This window comes from Bos taurus, chromosome 5 (genome assembly GCF_002263795.3).
Source record: "Bos taurus isolate L1 Dominette 01449 registration number 42190680 breed Hereford chromosome 5, ARS-UCD2.0, whole genome shotgun sequence".
Classification (NCBI taxonomy): domain Eukaryota; kingdom Metazoa; phylum Chordata; class Mammalia; order Artiodactyla; family Bovidae; genus Bos; species Bos taurus.
This window is the reverse complement of record NC_037332.1, coordinates 10345688-10371133: the sequence shown is the minus strand read 5'-3', so window position 1 is coordinate 10371133 and position 25446 is coordinate 10345688. Positions and strand designations below refer to the sequence as shown.

Here is a 25446-nt window from a genome sequence, read left to right as displayed (position 1 = left end):
TTCTTCAATTGAAGTCTGAATTTGGCAATAAGGAGTTCATGATCTGAGCCACAGTCAGCTCCCAGTCTTGTTATTGCTGACTTTATAGAGTTTCTCCATCTTTGGCTGCAAAGAATACAATCAATCTGATTTCGGTATTGACCGTCTGGTGATGTCCATGTGTAGAGCCTTCTCTTGTGTTGTTGGAAGAGGGTGTTTTCTATGACCAGTGCGTTTTCTTGGCAAAAGTCTATTAGCCTTTGCTTCATTCTGTACTCCAAGGCCAAGTTTGCCTGTTACTCCAGGTATTTCTTGACTTTCTACTTTTGCATTCCAGTCCTCTATAATGAAAAGGACTTGCTAGGAGTGTCCAGTAGTCTCCAACAGAAGGTGGGCCAGTGGTGGCTTACTGCAGGGTTGGGGTTAGTGAGTGTAGCAGTATATACATCTGATCTTTGTAAGGAGGTAGCCATTATCTTTATTACCTCCAGCATAGACTAGGCCCAGGTAAATAGCAGGGAGGGAACACAGCTCCACCCATCAACAGAAAATTGGACTAAAGATTTACTGAGCATGGCCCCGCCCATCAGAACAAGACCCAGTTTCCCCTTCAGTCAGTCTCTTCCATCAGGATGCTTTTATAAGACTCTTATGCTTTTCCATCAGAGGACAGACAGACTGAAAACCACAATCACAGAAAACTAACCAATCTCACCACATGGACCACAGCCTTGTCTAACTCAACGAAACTATGAGCCATGCCGTGTAGGGCCATCCAAGATGGATGGTTCATGGTGAAGAGTTCTGACAAAATGTGGTCCACTGGAGAAGGGACTGGCAAACCAATTCAGTATTCTTGCCTTGAGAACCCCATGAACAGCATGAAAAGGCAGAAAGAAAGGACACTGAAAGAGGAACTCCCCAGGTCGATAGGTGCCCAATTTGCTACTGGAGATCAGTGGAAAAATAACTCCAGAAAGAATGAAGAGACAAGAGCCAAAGCAAGAATGACACCCAATTGTGGATGTGACTGTTGACAGAAGCAAAGTCCGATGCTGTAAAGAGAAATATTGCATAGGAACCTGGAATGTTAGGTCTATGGATCAAGGTAAATTGGAAGTGGTCAAACAGGAGATGGCAAAAGTGAACATCGACTTTCTAGGAATCAGTGAACTAAAATGGACAGGAATGAGTGAATTTAACTCAGATGACCATTATATCTACTACTGTGAGCAAGAATCCCTTAGAAGAAATGGAGCAGCCATAATGGTCAACAAAAAAGTCTGAAATACAGTACTTGGATGCAATCTCAAAAATGACAGGGTGATCTCTATTCGTTTCCAAGGCAAATCATTCAATATCACAGTAATCCAAGTCTATGCCCTGACCAGTAATGCTGAAGAAGCTGAAGTTGAACAGTTCTATGAAGACCTACAAGACCTTCTAGAACTAACACCCCCAAAAAAGGTACCAAACCAGACCTGGAAGCAAATATTGAGAGTCAGCAGTTTTGATGTCCCTGCTTCTGAACACTTGCAAAAGGCCCTGCTTGGGGTTGGGTGTCATGGCTTGGGAGAGTGTATGTGGGCAGACCATGTATTTTGGAAGTACAAATCAGTATGAATCATGATTGGTAGGGTTCCTTGTAATTTTGACTTCCCACATGAAGCCTACACTCAAAAATTAACAGACTGATTTAAAGATCTCATTTTCTAGGAATATTTTTCCAGACAGCTTTGTTCTGGTTTCACATCTCTGGTGTTCACATTTGTACTCCTGAAGATGGCTATACGTATGTGCATGTATGTGTATGCATGTGTTTATATGTGTGCATGTGTGTATATGTGTGTGTGTGTATATGTGTGCATGTGTGCGTACTCAGTCATCTCTGACTCCTTGCGACCCCATGGACTGTACCCCCTCAGGCTCCTCTGTCCATGGAATTTCCAAGCAAGAATACTGTAGTTGGTTACAATTTTCTGCTCCAGGGGATCTTCCCAACCCAGGGATTGAACTTGTGTCTCCTGAGTCTCTTGATTGGGAGGCAGATTCTTTAGCACTGAGACACCTGGGAAGCCATGTATATGTTTTGTTATTGTTGTTCAGTCACTCAGTCATGTGCAAGTCTTTGTGGACTGCAGCATGCCAGGCTTCTCTGTTCTTCACCATCTCCCAAAGTTTACTCAAACTCATGTCCATTGAGTCAGTGATGCCATACAACCATCTCATCCTCTGTCATTCCCTACTCCTCCTGCATTCAATTTTTACCAGTTTCAGGGTCTTTTCTAATGAGTCAGCTCTTCGCATCAGGTGGCCAAATTATCAGAGCTTAAGCGTTAGTCCTTCCAATGAATATTCAGGATGGATTTCCTTTAGGATTGACTGGTTTGATCTCCTTGCAGTCCAAGGGACTTTCAAGAGTCTTCTCCGGCACCACAGTTTGAAAGCATTAATTCTTTGGTATTTAGACTTCTTTATGGTCCACCTCTCACATCCGTACATGACTCCTGGAAAACCCATAGCTTCGACTATACACAACTTTGTTGGCAAAGTGATATCACTGCTTTTTAGTGTGCTGTCTAGGTGTGTCATAGCTTTTCCAAGGAGCAAGTGTCTTTTGATTTCCTGGCTGCAGACACCATCTACAGTGATTTTGGAGCCCAAGAAAATGAATTCTGTTACTGTTTCCACTTTTTCCCCATCTGTTTGCCAATGAAGTGATGTGATCATATGCCATGATATTCATGTTTTGAATGTTGAGTTTTAGGCCAAGTTTTTCACTCTCCTCTTTCACTTTCATCAAGATGCTCTTTAGTTCCTCTTTTGCTTTCTGCTGTAAAGGTAGTGTCATCTGCATATCTGAGGTTATTGATATTTCTCCCGGCAGTCTTGATTCTAGCTTGAGCTTCATCCAGCCCCGCATTTTGCATGATGTACTCTGCATAGAAGTTAAATAAATAGGTGACAATATACAGCCTTGATGTACTCCTTTCCTAATATTGAAACAGTCCATTGTTCCTTGTCTTATTCAAAGTGTTGTTTCTTGACCTGCATACAAATTTCTTAGGAGGCAGGTAAGGTGGTCTGGTATTCCCATCCCTTCAACAAGTCTCAGTTTGTTGAGATCCACACAGTAAAAGGGTTTAAATGTAGTCAATGAAGCAAAAGTAGATTTTTTTTCTGGAATTTCCTTGCTTTTTCTGTGATCCAGAGGATGTTGACTATTCGATCTCTGGTTCCTCTGCCTTTGCTAAATCCAGCTTATACTTCTGGAAGTTATCAGTTCATGAACTGTTTGGAGCATAGCTTGAAGGATTTTGAGCATTACCTTGCTAACATGTGAAATGAGTGCAATTGTCCGGTAGTTTGAACATTCTTTGGCATTGCCCTTCTTTGGGATTGGAATGAAAACACTTTTTCCAGTCCTGTGGCCATTGCCAAGTTTTCCAAATTTGCTGGCACACTGAGTGCAGCACTTTAACAGCCTTATCTTTTAGGATTTGAAATAGCTTAACTGGAATTTCACCACCTCCGCTAGCTTTGTTCGTAGCAATGCTTCTTAAGGCTCACTGGACTTCACGCTCCAGGATGTCTGGCTCTAAGCGAGTAATCACGTTGCTGTCTTGCAGTATTTGGTTCTTTAATAGTTCTCCCCTCTCAGGGTTGCTCACGTTATGCACCCTCCTATCAGGTGAATCTCTAGCACACTCTTTCTTTCCCTAACAAAGTGTGGCACTGTGGAGGGACTGAGAGAGCAGTTTTTCATGAATTTTCATTTTTAATTAGCATAACAGTTGTTACGTAGGGAACTGGTGCTTCTAAATTGACTGTGATTAGAAGCAGTTGATTTATGTAAGTAGTTTTAAACCTGTTTCCAACAAATTCCGTATATTATTTATTAATCTAGTAAATACATTTTTTTACTTCCTAGAAAATATAAAAGAAAATTCTACCTATTCCAAAGGCAAATTATATTTTGTTACTTCTGTTGTCCTTGAATGCCTGAAGCCCTACAGTAACATGATCGCACAGGAAACAGTTCCGCAAAGAGCCAGTGTTTGTTGGACCCTTTTAAATGCAGGCTGTCTTCCAGGTGCTCTGTGTAGGTTAAATGTAATGATTCTATAAAGTAGATACTCTCTGATACCCTTTTTACAGATGAGAAAATTGAGACTCAGGGATGCTAAGCAGTTTGTCTGAGCTCACAAAGCTGCTATGTGAAGAAGCTCAAATTCAAACCTAGGTGGTACTGGCTCCTTAGCTTAATAGGAAATATATATGTGTGTATGTATGACTTATTCATTGACTAAGTATTTATTGAGCACACAATAGATGCTACACAGAGATAAATAAGACTCATCCTGCTTTAGGATGGTCTGGTGTCAGCAGAATGATTGTAAACTGATGAATTACAGTGTACTGAAATAGATATTAGCATTTAGGCAGGAACACAGTACTATGGGAGAGAATTAGCATGTTTTTTCCAAAGGATAAATGTAATACTTTTTATACTTGCCACTTTTCTTCAGGAAAAAAGAATACATTTAGAAAGGATATTAACCTATTTGAGAAAAGGAGAGGATCAGAGAGTCATAAAGGTTTTTGTTTTTGTTTTTTTCCTGAATATATCCTGTAACTTGTGTGGGGATATTCTGTTCTTAATTAAACATCCAATCAATATGCCTTTTTTAAATGACCAAAAATACTGACTAGAGGCAAAAATACTACACCAAGACAATATTATAAGATTTCCCTCACCTACCCAGACCTCTCTCCTGCAGTAACATAGTAAAGGAACTGTTAAAGAGGACATTTACTATTCGAGGTAGTTATAGTCAAGGGCACCATGTCTAAACACTAATCTTCACATCAATGACTGGCTGGTTGTTATCAGAGTTTTATGATGTCGCACATTCCTAGGTCATACTGCTGTGGATCTTGATATGGCAAGTCTAGGGTACAGCCTAGGTCTTTGTATTTTATAAGTACTTAAATTGATTTCTGTGTACATTCAACTTCAAGAACAACTGATCTGAAAGTACCCATGAAAAGGAGAGCCACTGACATGATATTTACTTTCTATTATCTTGTTCAAGGTTATGGATTAGTCAGTAAGAGTCTAGTCTCTGGAAACAGATCTCAGTAAGTTCGATCTGTTTCACTGAGTAGTTGGGGACCTGAGACAAATTTCTTAAGCTCTGTATTGCCTTTCTTATAGTGTTATAAGGATTAGATATAATGCACACAAAGCAGCTAGCAGGGCCTTGCACTGAGTAAGTGCTCAATGAATGTTAGAATACACACACACACACACACACACACACACACACAGGCTCACACACATATACCCATGTTTATTATGTATAAATGATCATTTCATTTCAAATGAAATAATTTTCCACAATTACCATTGTAGGAAAGAAGTGGGTCTGTGGCTATAGAGGGCCTTTTCAATGTTGAGAACTATAATCCACTAATAGTGAGCATGTGGTTTCTTAGGGCTTCTTCGCTAGCCAACTTAATATGCTTTAGAGCTGGGAGTTGACACATCTTATACTGGTCATTAATTCCTATCCTTCACATTCTGTAAAAACTGACCCACCACAATCTAAATTAGTTAATCTTGAAAAGCAGAATGAGATTGTTAAAAGAGCTGTCATCAAAGATAATGAGTTCTAATCCAGCATTGCAACTAACAAATTTATAAAATGGACCAGGTCACGGCCACTCTTAAGTCTTTATTTTCATATGTATTAAGATGCAAGGAGACAAATGAGGTGGTTTCTAAGGGCCTTTACAGCTAGAAGGTTCTGGTTTTCTGAGATGCATAATTGTACCCAAATATCGTAACCCAATATCCTTGATATCATCTCTTTCTTGATGACATCATTTGGCCTTTAATCCAAAAGAGTGGCTGATGTATTTAGGAGCCTAAACATGAACTTGGCTGTAGATATTCCTACAGTAACTGAGAGGTATAGCCAACTCTTGGTTATCCAACATAGTGTTTAAACAGCTCATCAGCAAGCTGGGTCAGGATTGTGTCTGTGTAATCCTCACAGAGAAAGAAGTCCATGGAGTCCTGGGTGCCTCTCATTTGGCAGTTGACTGTGCTCAGATAATGAGGTCCCTTTCCAGGCAGGCAGCTCTTCCACTGGAGGTCTGAGATCAAAATTTAGCAGCTAGTTTCTCTATAGCAGGAAGAAAGAAGAGAGTACCTATCATGAGCAAGTATGCAAGGTAATCCAGAGCTCCCTCTTTTTAAGATTCTTAATCAGTCAGGACACTGGGGGTACCAAGAAATAGCAGCCATTTTGATAACTCACAATGTGTGGAAATAAAAACGAGTGAAAAATCGGAACACGACCATGTTGAAAAGTTGGTTCATTCACCATCTACTGTGTTAAACTTCAATCAGATTAACTTTAAAGCTTTCCAGAGCTGTCTACTGTTGCATGAGATTACTAATGAAACAAGTATGCATCTCGTTACTTACTGAGCTAATTTTTCTCACGTTCCTGAATGAAAATATATTCCTTTATATATTAACATTATAGAAGATCCAGTTCTTAAGCCTTTGAAAATGGTAATAGAACCATTTGAATTCTCCTTTTCATATTGATTTCTACGTGTACTTTCTAAAACGTTAGCAAGGGAAAAAAGTATTTTCAAGATGGGAATGTCCATCCCTTCTTGTGCACTTCGATTCAGTGAAGACTCCTGTCCAGACTAGGTGCTTTTGTGGGGTAGGTAATATTTTGGGGGGCTTTTCTCTTTTTGGACCACTTCTCTTTGACCTGAATATTTCCTGGATACCTAGTTTACCCCATGCCTTCCTCACCACCCCTCACCTCCTTCATGACATACATCTTTTATCAGATGTCTGTTGGAAAGCTTTGTTAACTTAATCCATTCTAATGACTTCCTTAGATTGCAGTAGCTACAACAGAACTCTTAAAGCAAGAGGATGAAATCTAAAATTGCAAAATTTGTTTTAGAAAGTATGCAAAGTTCTTATGGAAAGTATGCAATTTGGGGTTTTTTAATGGAGGAGGGGATTCCACTTTAAAATCAGAAGTTTTCCTAGGTCTCCTCAAATCACATTAAGGGCCACGTTTTCATCCTTTGTGAAAAGCTAGTGCTACAGGTTTTCAGTGATTTCTCAAACTGGGCTAATTTTTATAAAGGACAATTCCTGAATCAGAGAGAGGGTGGTGTGTATGTATCTGTGTGTGTGTGTGTGTGTGTGTGTGTGTATAAAATATCTGTGATAGAAAGACAGCTCAACTGTTTTACAAATAAACTCATATTTCAAAACATGTTTTAAATACTTAGCTTGAAATAAGGCTTAGTTTTATTAAGATGAGAAAAAGACAAAGTCAAAATTAGGAATAAATGATAAACTTTCAGGGCTAGGGAAACCTATTGATGGGTGTTTGTTCAACAGCATGTGTATCCTAACAGAGCAGACAGCTTGACCTTTTCTTAATTCATGGAACAGGAACTCCATTGAAAGGTTGCCTGCTTTTTTGTTCTTACTTTAAAAGGGAAAGAAAGGAGAGAAAACTGCATTATTCTTATTAAGAAGTTATACTGATGGACTGAAAGCACTTCAGAGATAAATTTTAGATTAAGAAGACAAACATATGCCCTTAAAAATATTAATAAAGTAGACAAAGCCAGTGGAAAAGGAGAGACACCCAGAACAGTCCTCTAGATGCAGATTTTCTGAAAACAATTTAAACAACAAAGTTAACAAGTGTTTGAAATGATACATTCTACAAAGATGCTTATATTTCTTCAAGTCTCTGAGTGACCTCTTGGTTTCTATTATACTGCTTAATCATGTAATGTATATTATTTTTAACATAGCATTTTTAGTAGTGGAAATGTTGAAGCGTGACACTCTGACCATGTGGATTCTGTGCCCTGGTGGAGAAGACAGTGAAAGGTACATTCAGACCAAGAGACCCCTTAACTCTGCTGAGCCCCCAAAAATCAGAGTCACTGTCTGAGCCAAAGATAGAGCATTGAGACAAAAAAAAAAAACTCTGGATTCAAAGAACATTGGAGTCTGCCTTTTATCAATTGCTAAGTGTGTGGTGGAGAGCAGATGGCACTAGTGGTAAAGAACCTGCCTGCCAGTGCCCATGCAGGAGATGTAAGAAACGGGGTTTGATCCCCGGGTGGGAGATCCCTGGAGAAGGAAATGGCAACCCTCTCCAGTGTTCTTGCCTGGAAAATCTTTGGACAGAGGAGCCTGGCAGGTAGCCAGGCTAGTCCTTGGACTACAAGGTAGGTAGTCCTTGGGATCACAGAGTCAGGACATGACCAAAGTGACAGTATGCAACCACGCACGCGTGGTGGAGAACAGGGCTGAGGGTGAGTGGGGTAGGCTTGCCAGTTCTGCAGGGTGGAGTATGAAACCCCAGCCATCCACTGTGGTGAGAGCCTGATGGCTCCATGTATTAATCCCACAGCCCTCCGGGGGCAACTCTAAACTGTAGGCAGAGTGCCTACCCGGGGATAATGAGCATCTAAAGGTCTGACCTAGAATTTCCAACCTTATTAAATGAAAGCAAATAGGACAAAAGCCAAAAAGAAGTCTGGAGACTAATCATCTGGCCTAGAAAACAGGTGAACCATTGTTATTAAAACATAGAACTTGTTAGTTTTAATATTAAAAAAGAAATTAGGGAAGGGTATGAACAAGCACATCATCCAGTTTTCCTTTTAAAGGGGAATTCCATATATTAATAGTTCACCTTGGGGCAAATTACAAAGAAATTTCAAGTACACTGGAAGAGAGTTTATACTGTACAAAGCTGTCAAAGTTTTCCCCTATGCACGTTCTTCCAAAGAACTTAGTAGAGTATAACTAGTAAAATAAATGCATAATAAACATCAGCTGAATGACCAAGTCAATGACTGAGTGAATAGTTAAATGAATAAATTAATCAATGAATAAGTCTATTTTCCTAGGCTTCAGCCGCAGATGAAAATTCACTCTGCTCAACAGCTATTTATTACCCCCTGCTCTCTAGTTAGTCCAGACTTGGCAAAGGAGTGGTTATATAAGTTGCCTCCAGGGCTCTCCACAGTCATTTCTTAAGTCCTTTAGTATCTGCCTGGCTCTCAGACAGATGACTGAAGGCTACCGATGACACTGTTTAACTCAAAGCTTTTTTTTTTCTCCTCAGTCCACGTCCACCTTGCTGAAGCAAATGATAGAATGGAACACAATTTCTTAAATCTTCAAATATGTATGATAGTTATAATTATGAATCTCAAGATATAACTTGTTTTGGTAACTCAGTGTAATATTTGAGGCTCCCTTCTGCTTGGGTTGTGAAAATGTAACCTAAACCAATTTTGGGGCAGCCTTTTCTGCCACTTCAGTGCCACTCTTCAGTGTTCTGGCAGTATTTAAGCCTGTCTTGATCCCTGTCTGTCACATCACACACATTTCTTTGAGCTTTACCTGGGAAACAAGTCAAAAAAGGCCTTTGTACATTGATCCTATAAATAGAGTTTATGTCATCTGCCCTGGGGGTCAGCTGAGAGGAAAGGACTGTCTCCTCTTCTCAGGGTTCTATGATGTCTGATTATAATTTTCTTCTGTTTTATTTCTCCCTAATCCCTTGTAGCTTAGTCAGTAAAGAATCTGCCTGCAGTGCAGGAAACTTAGGTTCAATTCCTGAGTCGGGACGATCCCCTGGAGAAGGAAATGGCAATCCACTCCAGTATTCTTGCCTGGAGAATCCCATGGACAGAGGACCTTGGCAAGCTATAGTCCATGGGGTTGCAAGAGTCGAACACAACTTAACGATTAAACCATCAATCCCAACCTAGAGATACTTTCGAAGCTCTGGGAGAAGCCTCTTGGTGTTTACTTATAGTAAACTTACTTACCCCAACTGTTGTCTATGCCATTATGTTCAAAAGAGTATTTTGAGATTCAAAAGCTAAGAATTAATTTTTGTTTTGTTTTCTGTCATATCATATCTGTCTTACAGGTATGTGTGTATGTATGTATGTATGATTTTATCCTTAGTACATTTCTCTAAAGTAAAATTCTTTATTTATAAAGGATTTTATCCATTGCGTAACAACAGTGCCCAGCAGAAAAGCTGTACTAGTTTTTGTCACAATATTACCAGTGTATGAGTACCTTTTCCCTACATCCTTGTCAATACACCATATTTTAAAATACATCTTCACCATTTTTAAATTAAAAACAAAATATTTTTTCATCTGCATTTGTTTGATTATGAGGGAGGTTGGGCATTTTTTTTCATAGATTCATTGACCATTTAAAAAAATTATTGTTTGTCCAAGAGTTCACTTGCCCATTTTGCTTAGATCTTTATTGACTTGTAAGAGCTCTTCCGTTGGTTCATTGAAAAAGCAAGAGAATTCCAGAAAAACATCTACTTCTGCTTTATTGACTATGCCAAAGCCTTTGACTATGTGGATCACAATAAACTGTGAAAAATTTTTAAAGTGGTGGAAATACCAGACCATCTTGCCTGCCTCCTGAGAAATCTGTACGCACATCAAGAAGCAACACCTAGAACCAGACATGGAACAATGAATTGGTTACAAATTGGGAAAGGAGTACATCAAGGCTGTATATCGTCACCCTGTTTATTTAACTTACATGCAGAGTGCATCATGTGAAATGTGGGGCTGGATGAAGCACATGCTGGAATCAAGATTGCCGGGAGAAATATCCATAACCTCAGATATGCAGATGATACCACCCTTATGGCAGAAAGCAAAAGAGGAACTAAAGAGCCTCTTGATGAAAGTGAAAGAGAGTGAAAAAGCTGGCTTAAAACTCAACATTCAAAAACTAAGATCATAGCATCTAGTCACATCACTTCATGACAAATGGACAGGGAAACAGTGGGAACAGTGAGAGATTTTATTTTCTTGGGCTCCAAAATCACTGCAGATGGTGACTGCATCCATGAAATTAAAAGGTACTTGCTCCTTGGAAGAAAAGCTATGACCAACCTAGATAGCATATTAAAAAGCAAAGACATCACTTTGCCAACGAAGATCCATCTAGTCAAAGGTATGGTTTTTCCAGTAGTCATGTATGGATGTGAGAGTTGGACTGTGAAGAAAGCTGAGCACCGAAGAATTGATGCTTTTGAACTGTGGGGTTGGAGAAGACTCTTGAGAGTCCCTTGGACTGCAAGCAGATCCAACCAGTCCATCCTAAAGGAAATCAGTCCTGAATGTTCATTGGAAGGACTGATGCTGAAGCTGAAACTCCAGTACTTTGGCCACCTCATGCGAAGAGTTGACTCATTGGAAAAGACTCTGATGCTGGGAGGGATTGGGGGCAGGAGGAGAAGGAGACGACAGGGGATGAGATGGTTGGATGGCATCACTGACTCAATGGACATGAGTTTGAGTAAACTCCAGGAGTTGGTGATGGACATGGTGGCCTGGCGTGCTGCGATTCATGGGGTTGCAAAGAGTCAGACATGACTGAGTGACTGAACTGAACTGAACTGATAGTATGTGAGACATAGAAACTTACATTTTTTAAAAAAAAATTTTTATTTTATATTGAAATGTAGCCAATTAAAAATGTGGTGATTTCAGGTGCACAGCAGACACAGGGGTACATATACATGTATCCATTCTCCCCCAGACTCCTCTCCCATCCAGGCTGCCACATAACATTGAGCAGAGTTCTCTGTGCTGTACAATAAGTCCTTGTTGGTTATCCATTTTAAATATAGCACTGTGCACATGTTCGGAGAAGGCAATGGCACCCCACTCCAGTACTCTTGCCTGGAGAATCCCGTGGATGGAGGAGTCTGGTAGGCTGCGGTCCATGGGGTCGCAAAGAGTCGGACACGACTGAGTGACTTCACTTTCCCTTTTCACTTTCATGAATTGGAGAAGGAAATGGCAACCCACTCCAGTGTTCTTGCCTGGAGAATCCCAGGGATGAGGGAGCCTGGTGGGCTGCCGTCTATGGGGTCGCACAGAGTCGGACACGACTGAAGTGACTTAGCAGTGCACATGTTGATCTTCAACTCCCTGACTACCCCTTCCTCCCACAAGTCCCCCCTGGTAACCATAAGTTTTTTCTCTTCAGTCTAAAAACTTCCAATTTTTAAATCTGATTTTGTGGGGGTATCTTTTTTGGTATTTTTACTTAAGAATTACTTTTACATTGCAAGATGATGAACAGTGATCTATGCTTTATTTTAGTTGTTTAATGGTTTTATTTTTACATTGAAATTGTTAATCACTCTGCTATATGTAGCATAGACTGTGAGACTGGAATCCACATTCTTTTGTATTATTTAGTTATTATCTGTTCCAGCATCATTGTTTAACAATCCTTTCTTCCTTTAGTCTGAATTTCACATTTATCATGTAACATATGTTTTATGCGGTGGATCCGCTTCTAGATTCTGTCTTGTTCTCCTCTTACTACATCAGTAAGACACTACTTTAAGCATTGTAGATTCTTTTTAAGTGCTAATACCAGATAGGAATTCTTTTTTGTTATCCCTCTTCATTATTCGTTTTAAACTTTTCCTAAGGTTTCTGGACCAGTGAAATTACTCTGCCAGGTGAAATTTAGAAGTCCTGTTCTAAATGTTAGTGTTATCTTTAAGGTCTTCATTATCTCTCCTCCTCCCATCCTGAACCTCCATTCCATCCATCCTGTATCTACTGCAGCTAACCTGTTCGTGGTTCAACTACAAATGCACTAAATGATAACATTGAGGGCATGAATCTGCCATACCTTCTTTAAATTCCCAGTTGTTAGAGGTTGTACTATAATACTCATTTTGCATTTCGCTCCAGAGAAAAGAACATGGAAGCTCTCCCCTTATGAGATATCATTGTCGTTTCAGAGTGTGGAAGGAGAACACCATGAAAAAGCCGTAGAACTGCTTAAGGCTGCCAAGGACAGTGTCAAGCTGGTGGTGCGATACACCCCGAAAGTCCTAGAAGAAATGGAGGCTCGCTTTGAAAAGCTACGGACAGCCCGGCGTCGGCAACAGCAACAGTTGCTAATTCAGCAGCAGCAACAGCAGCAGCAGCAACAAACACAGCAAAACCACATGTCATAGGTAAGAGGTGCCCTCTACACAAGGAAGCCCCATATGCACAGAATTTGGTTTTTTTAAAAGTATAGTTTCTTAGACAGCTGGAATGTAATCATTAGATTTAATAATCCAAAAAAATTAATCAAACAAAAAACAGTGACCTCAGAAAATGTTAATGAGACAGTTGCTTATATTATGTTTCATTTAGCCATATTCCCTGGAAATGTACGCTATTTTGAAAAAAATATATACTTGAGGAGGGCCAGGTACAGACGATATGATGCCTTTGTGCAGATTACAGAACTGCGGCATCTGTGCAGACGCACATCCTCTGGCACACGGCTTCATGACAAGAGTGTGGGCCACATTCCAGCCCCGCTTGCCTCCCTGGCTAGTTGCCTTTGCACAGTGTACAAACTAATCAACCATATAGTGCTAGCCCTGGGGAGATCCCCTTTACCATACTGAAACCGTTTACTAGAAGACTGCTCCAGTGAAGAGGACGAAGTAGAAACCTGCCAGTGTTTAATTACGCTCTGAGATTTTGGAATTCTCTTTGGGTCTTCATTAAAATGTGTCTCAGGTATACCTGTCTTTCTAAATTCCACTTTGTGACAAGGGTAAGTCAGGTTTTGCTTCATGTTTTTAGAAAAATTCAAAAAAAAAAGAGAGAAAATTCAGGAAAAATTGTTAAAGAGTCATCATCTCTGAAGTGCCTGCTGTGTGCTAGACCCTTCTCATGTGTTATCCCTAATCCTCAAAAAACCCTTCACAGCAAGTATCACTGAAACACCATTTTTTCAGATGAATGATATGAAGCTGCCATAGTTTCAATGAATTCCCCACAGCCACACTTACAAGTAGCAAAGAATTATTTCTCCTTCTTACTCTGCCAAGTAATTCATCTGCCAACATTAGGAATTCTGGAGTTACATACACTTTCCTTGCTATCTTTTGGAAGAGACAGTTTGAATCTTTGATACCTCTATACTATAATGTCTGCAAATGTGTATTTAAAATGAGGTTCAAACATTCTTGGGAAGATGACAGTGGGTAATAGTGGTTTTAACCCATTCAATATCAGATTACTATTTGCACAATGAGAAACACTGGATATGAGAAGAGATTTTCAATTTTTGGTGACACTCATGAAAAGAAGCTACATGAGGAAGTTAAACAGAGTATGGGACTTGTTCTCAGAGGGTCCTGGGAATTCAACTATCTTTCTTTTATAACCTGCTAGTTTTATTACAGATACCATAGTTTGGTGTCTTTGTCTGAAATTACATTCCATTCCAAAAATTACATTTACTCAACAATAAATATCTATTTGTTACTGGGAAGGGCCAGGCACTATTTAATGGGCTTTGGAAGCAGCATGAAGAAATCATGGTCCTTGCTATCCAGGTGCTTACATTATGGTTGGAGGGGATAGTTAATTAACAAGTAGGTAAAAAATATCCTATTGAGACCAGTACTTGGTAGAATCAAAATAGTGTGTTTTAATAGAGACTGGCCAGGTGATGACTTTCTGGGAGATGATCAGGCAAGACCTCTCCAAGGAGGTGACACTGAAGCTGAGGTTGAATGACAAGGAGAAGCCAGGAAACAGGCATCAGAAGAGAAGGAAATAGGCCAGTGCACTAGCTCTGTGGCAGATATGAGGCTATTTGATGTTTGAGGAATAGAAAGAAAGCAGAGGTAGTGAGGCGATAAAGAATGAGGGGGATGGTGAGGCGGACAAAGGCCAGGTTACAGAGAGCTTTCCAAACCACTGAGGGAAGTTGGATTTTATTGCAGTAGAAACCACTGAAGGTTTTTAAGCAAAAGAGCGACATGATTTATGTGTTAAAAGAGATCACTCTGGGTGCTATAGGGAGAACAGATTATTGCAGGATAAGAGTGAAAGTAGAGACAGTTAGGATACTATTATATAATAGGCGAGAGATATGGTGGTTTGGACTGGGGTGGTGGAATGATCTGGATGCATACAGACAAGTCATTTTGTCCATCTCCTCCTCTCTAATCCATTTCAAATACAAAGGTACTGAACATTTGTACTTCCAGAATCCTTTCAAATGTCTTTTTGCTAGTAATAACAATTCACTATTCTTCAGCCAAACATTGGCATTCTTTTCCTGAACTCGTTTTTTCTTCCATTCACAATAATACAGACTTGTAGCAATTCTCCTAACTGTTTTACCACACTGGCCCTTAGTAAAATTGTTTAAAAGTGTTTTGAAAGAAGTGTGCCATTCAGACTTCTAAGATCTTACTAAAAGCTTCCTCTTATGCTCATTCAGTCATCTTTGGAAGTATACAACTTGGCCATAAATACTGATGGACCATTTCTCTGTCCCATCAGTGTTCATGAAATCACTTGAGAATTTCCTACTGTCTCATTATCAAAGACTAACTGTTTTAATAAAAAGCATTTAAAACCATGTTTTTGTTGTTGTTGTTGTTACACAGGATAGGGTAAAGTTCTATTTAAGTGAACGTGAAATTTATATTTATGCCTGCCAAGGTAGCACTTGCAATACATGGTATAATGGCCCCTTGAAATGAAGCTCGTGTCCATTTCAAGTACAAGCAAAGTACAACTAAGTCATATCATCCATGGATTTTATGGTGGATTCAGTCAAAGAGACTTACATTAGCTCTTATTCAACTTTTAATTAATTAGATTTTTAGGGATTAAATGGGATTCATCTACACTTGCTAACTCATGCTCTGGTTGCTTTTGAGAAGAGATCTGAAACTGTTTACTTTGAATAGATAGCTAAATTTTTTTTAAATTTTGACAAGTCAAGCAAAGACCAGGTAAAGCAAAATTACTTGTCAGAGCCTATCTTATTTTTATCACATGAAATATTTCTATTCTATAAATTAGAAATAATATTTTTATATGAGATGGTAGAAGTTATGAAATAACTAGCAATGGTCAGTGGTGCACACAGATGGAAAATAGGTTTAATGCAAGTAGTGTGCGGACAATGTGTCTTATGCCTACTTTTAATTTTAAATTTCCCTGAAGTACATTTCAGTTGTCTTTTTCCTAACTTCCATCTTTGTTTATCTGGAAGAATAGATTACATTTTCTAAAATGTAGTAAGTATGATCACTTTATAATTATATTATAGAAACCTATGAATATAGGATTTTTAAAAAAATAACCACTTTTTTGAGAAACAGTATTATATTTCTTTAAGCATTTATTTTTTTTAATTGAAGTGTGGTTGACTTTGATTATTACTTTCAAGCAAACAACATAGTGATTTAACATTTATAATACATTACAAATTGATCATCGCAGTAAGTCTAGTTACCACCAGTCACCATACAGAGTTATTATAGTACTATTGACTGTGTTTCAATGCTGTACATTATATCCCATGATTTATTTATTTTATAACTGGAAGTTTGTACCTGTTAATCCCCTTCACCTATTTTGCTTTCCATCCCATAAGCATCTCATTTTTAAAAGTGTGAATCTATGTAAATCCATATTTCACTCAGATTCTCAAAGAATAAAAGTGAGAAGAACAGAGAAATTCTTTTTGAGATGTCAGCATTCTGAGGAAGTCAAGACCAAAAGCTTGTTTAATGTCCTTGACCTTCTGTTGGCCGATCCAGAGGTCATTTACATTCAAATACAGGCAGCATCTTAGCAGATCTGTTAACACACAGCAGCTGACCATTGCCAGTAGCCTCACTGACTCTCTCCTCCTGCTCTTCAGGCCCCCCCTTCCTGTACTGTACCCACTACTTCCTGTTCTGTACCTTCCTCTGCCACAGTCACGAGCCTTGCGGTCTGATCCTGGGAACCACTGCCAGAACTGCCAGCCCACTTATTGAGAGGTCCCAAAGGATGACTCTGATAAACACTGAATTTAAGGAGCCCAGACTCATCAAGCAGAAAACTGAACCAGAACATAATCATAATGCTGGATAAAATTTGTTAAGGAATCATGGTACATCAAGAACTTTTCTGGATGTTTCATATATGTAAAATTACTTAACCCTTACAATAATCCTTTGAGTATTAGATACTATTTTAAATCTCATTTTAAAGAAGGAAACTGAGTCATGTAGGATTTTTTTTTTAAGTCTATTGATTTCACAGGTAGGAAGTTATAGGGCTGTGATTCAAATTCAGAGATATGGGCTACAAAGCCTCATTCTTTTCACAACTGTGCTGTTCTACCTCTTTATTCAGTGGCACCTGCCCTTACGTGTCCCATCCCTCATCGTAGACACGTTTGCATGACCTTTCCAGGAATTCAGTCTCTCACTGCTCCAAGCTGACATTAACCCTCACCAGTTGCCTCTAAAACAGTACCTTATGCTTCAAAGTACTTCATCATCACAGGTCTGTTAGTTTCCTATTGCTGCCCCCCAAATTACTACAAATTTAATGGCTTAAAACAGGGGTCCCCAACCCCTGGGCTGTGGACCAGTACCGGTCCATGGCCTGTTAGGAACCAGGCCACACAGCAGGAGGTGAGCAGTGGGGTGAGTAAGGGAAGCTTCATCTGCTGCTCCCTATAGCTCCCCATCACTCACATCACCACTTGAACCACTCCCCACCCCCGTATGTGGAAAAGCTGTCTTCCGTGAAGCTGGTTCCCCATGCCAAAAACGTTGGGGACCACTGGCTTTAAAGAATACAAATTAGTTTTCTAGCAGTATTATAAGACAGCCCAGCACAGTCTCACTGGGCTTTCAGAGACTCCAGGGAAGATCCATTTCCTTGCCTTTTCCAGTTTCTAGGGGCTGCCTGCACTCTTTACCTCCTGGTTCCATTCCCCGTCCTCCCAACCAGCAGTGACAGGAGAGTCCTCTCACTGCACCCATTCTCACCTCTGCTCCTACCATCACCTCCCCTTCCCTGACTCTTTCTTCTCTCACTTTCTTCCACTTCTAATTACAAAGTATGGACCCACCTGGACAGCTCAGGACACTCTCCCTATCTTAACATCAACTGTCTAGCAACCTTACTTCCATCTACAACTTTAATTTCCCTCTACCATGGAATCTTAACACCTTCACAGGTTCTGGGGATTTGAACATCGACATATTTCAGAGGTCATTATTCTGCCTACTGTAATGCCTCGTTCAAAAATTGGAAAGCAATTTGATCAATAAAATTTAAACTGTGTGGGAAAGGCATTTTTTTTTTAAAGAATCATTAATCTGTTCAATTATAAATCAGGAGAATGAGGGAAATAGAGAACATTCTGTGCAAGTGGTTCTTCCCAGTGGGTATTTCAGTGATGCACCCTTCAGAGGCCCAGTGTTCTCTCAGCTGCTGGCATATCCCATAGGCCTGCTTCCCCTCTGGGTAGATGAAGAGACCCAAACCTCTTACTAAAATTCACCTGCCGAGTCCCATTCCCTTGGGACATGTAACTCTATGATAAGTTAAGTAATTAAAAACTCAATCATTTGGTAGCTCTGTCACTTGGAAGCTAAGGGACTTGGAGGAAGTTATTCAATGTAAGATTCATTAAAATGGCCTCTTATGGAAATTAAATAAGAAAAAATATGCAAAACTTAAAATATGTGGCAATTGATGAGCACTCAAGAGTAACAGGCAATGGCACCCCACTCTAGTACTCTTGCCTGGAAAATCCCATGGATGGTGGAGCCTGGTGGGCTGCAGTCCATGGGGTCTCTAAGAGTTGACACGACTGAGTGACTTTACTTTCACTTTTCATTTTCATGCATTGGAGAAGGAAATGGCAACCCACTCCAGTGTTCTTGCCTGGAGAATCCCAGGGGCGGGAGAGCTGGGTGGGCTGACGTCTGTGGGGTCACACAGAGTCCGACACGACTGAAGTGACTTAGCAGCAGCAGCAAGAGTAACAGTAGTAGTGTTGGTATAATAGTCACAATATTAATGGCAGATATTTTTATGCAATATCTTGTTAAATGATTCCTGAAGAAGTACAGGGGCCTCATGCTCGACTTTCAGTTCCACTCTGTAGGCCCAGGGTGCTTTTGGGCATTTCTCTAGAAGGCTTCGAGCTGGAGAGTACTGATGCAGAGGAGGCAGATTGCAAACCTACACCCAGCGCACACTTTCACATCAACCCAACCAATTCCTTAATTTTTTGTTTTAATATGGTGTTCTGCATTCATTGAAATAAAAATATCCACAGCTTTAAAAACAAAGATTGAAGCCACTGTTGTTTCTGAAAGAAATGACAGTGTTCCCAGTGACAGGTCTCGGGGAGTGTTCGGGGAGGCTGCTCCCGCAGGTCTGACCACCTGGGGCATCTGCTTCCTCTGCTCCACTCTGTGTCAGGCTGACCTCGTGGGAGGAGAAGCAGGCTGCGTCACAGGAGGGGTATTGGTAGGATCGGCCTGTCAGAGAGAGGCTGTGCTTGCGTGTACCTCAGCAGGGGCGCTACTCAGAATCAGAACATATAAAGCTTATCTCTCCTTTGCCTTCGTGAGGAAAAACAGAGTCATCTGGAATTGAGAGGAAAAAATATTTTACTTTTGAGATGTTTCCAAACTGATTTTTTAAGAATTTAATCTTAGGGAATAACTGTGTCTTTTCCATCCTCATTTGATAATTACTTCCTTTGCAAACATCAATTTTTTTGCCTCTGGAAGACTGCATGAATGATAGCGCCTAAAATAATCCTCTGTGTTCTCATAAAGCAGGTGCTCCTTTGATATTTTTAGCATATTGTAGTTGACAAATGAATACTAATCACTGATTTCTCTTCACTCTCCCTCCACCCTTTCAGGTCCTTGACGCTCCTTGATCAAACACTCGATTGTCACAAATTTGAAACCGTGCTTCAGAATCCCAGCACATAGTAAAGGAAAAGACAACACTAATTATACCTGTCAAGAAACTGTGAACACGTGGTGTATAAATTCTTTACCAAGACAACTCGACACCTTCTTTCTCTGGGGCTGAACCCCCGCCGCTCACGTGCTCTTTCCACACACCGACCTTCCATTCACGGCAGTGAGAATTCTCAGTGTGTGAAGGGAGAGGTTTTCCAGTCTGCAGACGGAAACAGTACAAGAAGAATAAAGTCTGTGACTTTCACATAAATCACCAAGGCCAGGGTTAAGTGAATCTTGGGTCTATAGCTTTTCCAGAGATTAATAAATCCCTTAGTAGGCTATAGTTCAAACTGCATCAGTTCAAGGTTGTCGCTACTTAAAAGAAATCTACACATTGCCCCTCACCTAGACCTGTTCCGCATCTGTAATGCTGAGTTGTCCAAATGAGAATTCCAGTTAATTGCAAATTCAACTTCTGTTCCCTCCTGAAAATGGCAAGTTATTATACTGTATTTATACTCTATTCAGGTTCTAGAATCAATTGGCTTTTTATTTTCCATTTCCATGAATTTTATTATGCATTAATAGGCAATTTCAGCTCAACTTTTAGTTTGTTAGAAGCAAGGATAGAGAACGCTAGTACTATTTGTTTTTTTTTTTTAATTTAAGTTTTGTATCTATTCTTATTAGTTCTAACAGAAGATAATGTTTATTTATTCCACAAAGTAAATATTATCAGAGTATATTTGCTACAAAATTAGGTTCTTACCAAGTGTTATGAATCTGGCAAGAGAATACAAACAAGGATGAACTGATCCTCGTATAATATTTATATATAACCCTTCTCTAAATATTTTTTGTTAACTTTATATTTTTGACTGAAAAACCGAAGAAATCTCAACTGTTTTTACCTACACTGATATTTTAAAGCCTAGGGCTTTACAAAACCAAATTATAAATGTGCATATATATACAGAAATACATCATACAAAATCTAGATCAGTTTTCTCAAATATACAATAGATGTTTTTGGCAATATAAGATCAAAAGTGTAATTCCTTTTCAAATTAGGCATATAGAAACCAGTGATATTAATATTGTGAGTGAAAAGTTACTGCTGCTTCCAGGGTGAAGATATACCTGCTTCATTACACATGTTCATGTAGGTGAATGGACAGTGAGACATCTTTTTCAGAAAGTATCATATACTGGAAAATTACCTGTTGGAGGCACCTATACTGATCATAACTTTTAACTTGTGAATCTAGGCACATAAGTCTGATTTTACTTTATGGCATTAGCAGGAGGCAATAATTATTTGGGCACTTAAATACCTTAGCCACACACATGTACCCGAAGAAAGAATAAATGTCCAGTTGAAACATTCTAGAGAGAGCATTAACACAGAGGGAAATATTTGAATATTCCCTTTCCTCAAATGCAGCCATTGACTCCCCAAGAGACAATTATATTTCACATTTCAGATAGTCCCCCAAATTAGAAATTTAAGCAGCTCAGTTTAGGAAACGTTTCATTTTGCCCTTTCCGGTGGTCATTCCAGTCAGTATCAAATTCTCCTATTCATAGTCCATCACTCAGCAGAGGACAGACAGCAAGGAAACCAAGAGGTGAGCCTGCTTCAGCAGTGTCCTGCCATGGTAACAGATTCCCATCCCTGCACACATATCATTTTTTACTAGAGAGAATGGAGCTGGGGGAGGGGCGGGAGGGGGGCAAGGGTGAGGACCCTGAATGTTATGTAAAATAGGTTTACAAAAGAGATAAGCATGACTAAAGGGAATGAATGGAGAATATGTGAGTAGTATTCAGTTTGAAAGAGGTAGTTCTCATTTTTATAAGAAAAATTTAATAAAACATATATTTTAGTTATCATTTAACAGAAAAATATTAAAAGTTATTCAGGCTATGCCACATACTCTCATAAAGGGAAATCATTGCACCCTTATAATGAGGAAATGGTCATTTCAACACATCTCAGTACATTGTATAAATTTGGAGCTTAAGGTATATTTTCATTTAGCTGTAAGTGGTTGGTTAATATTAAATTATCATGTGTTTTCACATCAGCATAAATATTGTCATGGTGTTACAGAAGCAACTGTCAGATGAGCAGATAGCTTACATTGGTGTTTTTAGAAGTCTTTGTATTTTATGCTTCATTTGCATAATATTAAGTGCTAATAAATGTATGCCAAGTCATCTAAGTGAAGGGGTAGTCCATCACACCTAAGGCATCTAAGGGCACATTACATGTCACATTGGTTCTGCTTACAAATGACCAGCCAAATGGACAGTTTTCTTTAGTAAAATCTAGTTGTTGAAATATAAGCCTTCCTGTGAAGTTTACATCAAAAGTAGCCATCCCTAAGACTTAGAGAGGTCCCTTGTGGTTCCCTAAAGATTCACTGAAGCCAGAGGGAAAAGGAAAAAAATTACTACAATTTGTATTAATGCCTTTTATTATTACTGATCACATTGGAGCCACTGAGATGTCCAAAATCATATCAAAATAAAGACATAGGTTGCTCCTATATGAAGCTCAAACTTTAATATCATAAACAAATGAGGTATTAAAAGGGTGAAAATGTTTTGTAACTATTCATCAGTGATCCTCGTGAAATTTAGTGGTTTCCCTTGACCTGATTGGTAGCCAGATTTTTCTAAACTCTTTCCTGCTATGATTTTTGAAGGCAAAATACACAAAGCATAGTTCACTGAAAGAATCCTCAAACCTTTTCATTGAGGCATTTACATTTTGATTCTGTTGCTATTTGAAATAGAACATCCACAGGGAGATAATGGGCTGAAATTACAATTGACTTTGGAAAGAATAACAGATTTTGTGCTTCCTCAATCATATAATCAATAGGGAATTCTCTAGTTATGTGAACTACCACTATCTTTTAAGACAATGCTGAGATCTAAATGCAAAATCTGTCATTCAGGAGCCTTTTAAGAATTCAAGGCTGTCTCTGAGGAACTTAGCTAGAGATGGATTACACTAATTTACAAATGCAGTTTTCAACCGTGACAAATCAAAGTGATCTGATCTCAGTTCATTTTACTAAGCTGTGCCCATAGGACTCTGAGATATTGAGCTATTTTGTCTACATTATTTTTTAACATCTACAGGTATTTGTGGATGTGTCAATAATGTCTGAATTTCTCATCTTTTGGCTTTATCTTGAACACAGCTTTTTAGTAAGACCAGCTTTCAGAGCATCATGAAGTAGAAATCAATGCTCCAGAGATTCAGGGAGACCAACATAAGGGAAAATCTCCCAAAACATGGAGGTAGTCTTGCCCATCTCATCCCTCTCTAGAATATAAAATGTCTGAGAAAGGGCTGTGACTGCCTTGTGGACTGCTGTCTCCTAGCATCTGGAAAAATGCCCAGCACAATAGAGGCACTCAGTTAATATTTATTGAATGAATAAACAATTACATAAATGAATGAAATTAAATAAATGAGTTTTACCTTCTGATAATTTGAAAAAAAAATCACCAATTCATTTTATACTGATGGGCATTATAATTTCTGAATTACATAATTAGAACCAGAATTGACTCTTCATACTTTTTAGATATATGAATTTGAAATCAGTTACTTCCAAGGGTTCAAGGGTTTGAGAACACTTAGATAGGCATGTTTGCATATTCAGAGTGTTTACAATGAATAAAACTCAGCCTTTCTTGTTATTTTTGAAAGCTCCCTGAGTTATGATCCATACATGGAACCCCATTTATAAACTTTGTAAAATATAATATTTTAATTTTTAAAAAAGAAAATTTAAATTATCAAGCGTATTATTAATAATATGTCCTTCAATGTTCATTAACAACTTTTCTCTAAGGCAATTCATTGTGATTAGAGACACCATCTCTAAATCTCCTGCTTTCAAAAAAATCACTTTTCCTTTCTCATTTGATCTTTAGAATATATCTGAGCTAAAGATTAATCATATAGCAATTAAGACTTTTCCATGTGTTTATTCATCTAACAAACATTTATTGTGTGCCTACTATATGCTAGGTTTTGGATGTAAAATGGCAAACAAGACAAATCTAGCCACCCCTTGGAGTTTGCTGTGAGGAACTCAACACTTGCTCTAGCAGTTAACTAGAGTTTACCATCTCATGGTTCCTTCTTCACAGCTGATAGGAGAAATGAAATCCCTTATGCCATGGAAATCATAAAAGGCTCTCTGCACATATTTATGTAAGCTTGTTTTTCTAAAATACCACACAAATATGCTGCTCAAGGAATCCAAAACCATAGTTAGATGCCACTGAGGTAGGTACTAATTTACTCATAACTGACACATAGCTCTTACTAAGTTCTGTGCTCAGGACACTCATAGACTCTATCACTGAATCCCTTCAACAACTCTCTTTAGTAGGTTCTATTTTATCGACAAGAAAACTGAAGCACAGGTTTGTGACCTGTCCAAGGTCACACAGCAGATGGAACTGGGATTTGAACCCACACAGTGTAACACGAGAGCTCATATGTCTTCGCATTTTCTGTGGCTTGGGGGATACCATTACATTAAAATAAATGTGTCACTGTATATAAAAAGTACTTTGAAATTGTAGTATACAAAGAGATTAGTGAAGTGTGATCAGCAAACCACAGCAGTGGCAGAAACAGAGTGGGAACTCAATCTTATGTTGCAGCTTACTCTCATGAAGAATATATCAAGCCAGGGAAATGGATAAACATACAGATTCAGACAGTTTCTGACATGCGATAAATATTGCAATGACTTTTCAGAATTATTTGTTGTTAGCCACTGTGTCTATTTGGTGCTACAAAAAAACCTGAAAGAAACAAAATCCCTTGCTATAAGGGCTTATCATAATTACACAGTGTGGAGATGAGTCAAGGATGTTTCAGATTTATGGGGAAAGATTGGGCGATAGTAATACTATTTTCTCACCATTGCATGTGATTGTGTCTTTCTAATTGTTTTCATTATTTTTCTGAAAGAGCTGCAAAATTGTGCAGTGGTTCAACCTGACCAAAGTGGTATTATGCTGCTGGGAAGTAAAAGTACTAGATACCAGATTGGAAGTACTGTCTTCATTATCAAATTTAAATTCCTTTAAAGCATGAATATAGAGGGATTTTTAAATGCTCCAGACCCCTGATTATTTGGATGTTAAGTTTTTCATGTTTCTCCTTTACAGACCACACTGTGAGATCATGCTACTGAGGGGTTAGGTTCTAAAACCAATGTGAAAGGCAGAAATTGAGATTGGGCTAACATTATTACCACAATCAAGTAGATCAGTGTCCATACTTCTAGAGGTGAGCAAGAACTGATGCCTTTGGGAAGAGTAAATTCACAGCTCCCATCTCAGTCATCAAACAAGAGGAATCATATTCATTATTTAAATTTGTTCTCTCTCTGGCCCCTCACAGTTAAATGAGCATGTAATGCAACTTAAATGCTGGTTCCTATTTGTGGAAGCAAGGAGTCTTCTTATGAAGATTTTTTATTATCTCCTCATTCTTTCTTATTACCAACTAATTACTCCTTTAAAT

General features: G+C 38.9%; 1 protein-coding gene across 3 annotated transcripts in view; it reads left to right on the top strand.

The window, feature by feature from the left end:
* LIN7A (lin-7 homolog A, crumbs cell polarity complex component) overlaps positions 1 to 24966 on the top strand; it is a 160392-nt gene extending 135426 nt beyond the window's left edge. For 2 of the 3 annotated variants that reach the window (XM_024991836.2, XM_059886488.1), the window contains 2 exons: positions 12873 to 13091; positions 19829 to 24966. In XM_024991836.2, coding sequence (XP_024847604.2) covers positions 12873 to 13091 — 219 coding nt within the window. In that variant the 3' untranslated portion in view covers positions 19829 to 24966. 3 annotated transcript variants of the gene reach the window in all.
* The last annotated feature ends 480 nt before the right edge of the window (positions 24967 to 25446 follow it).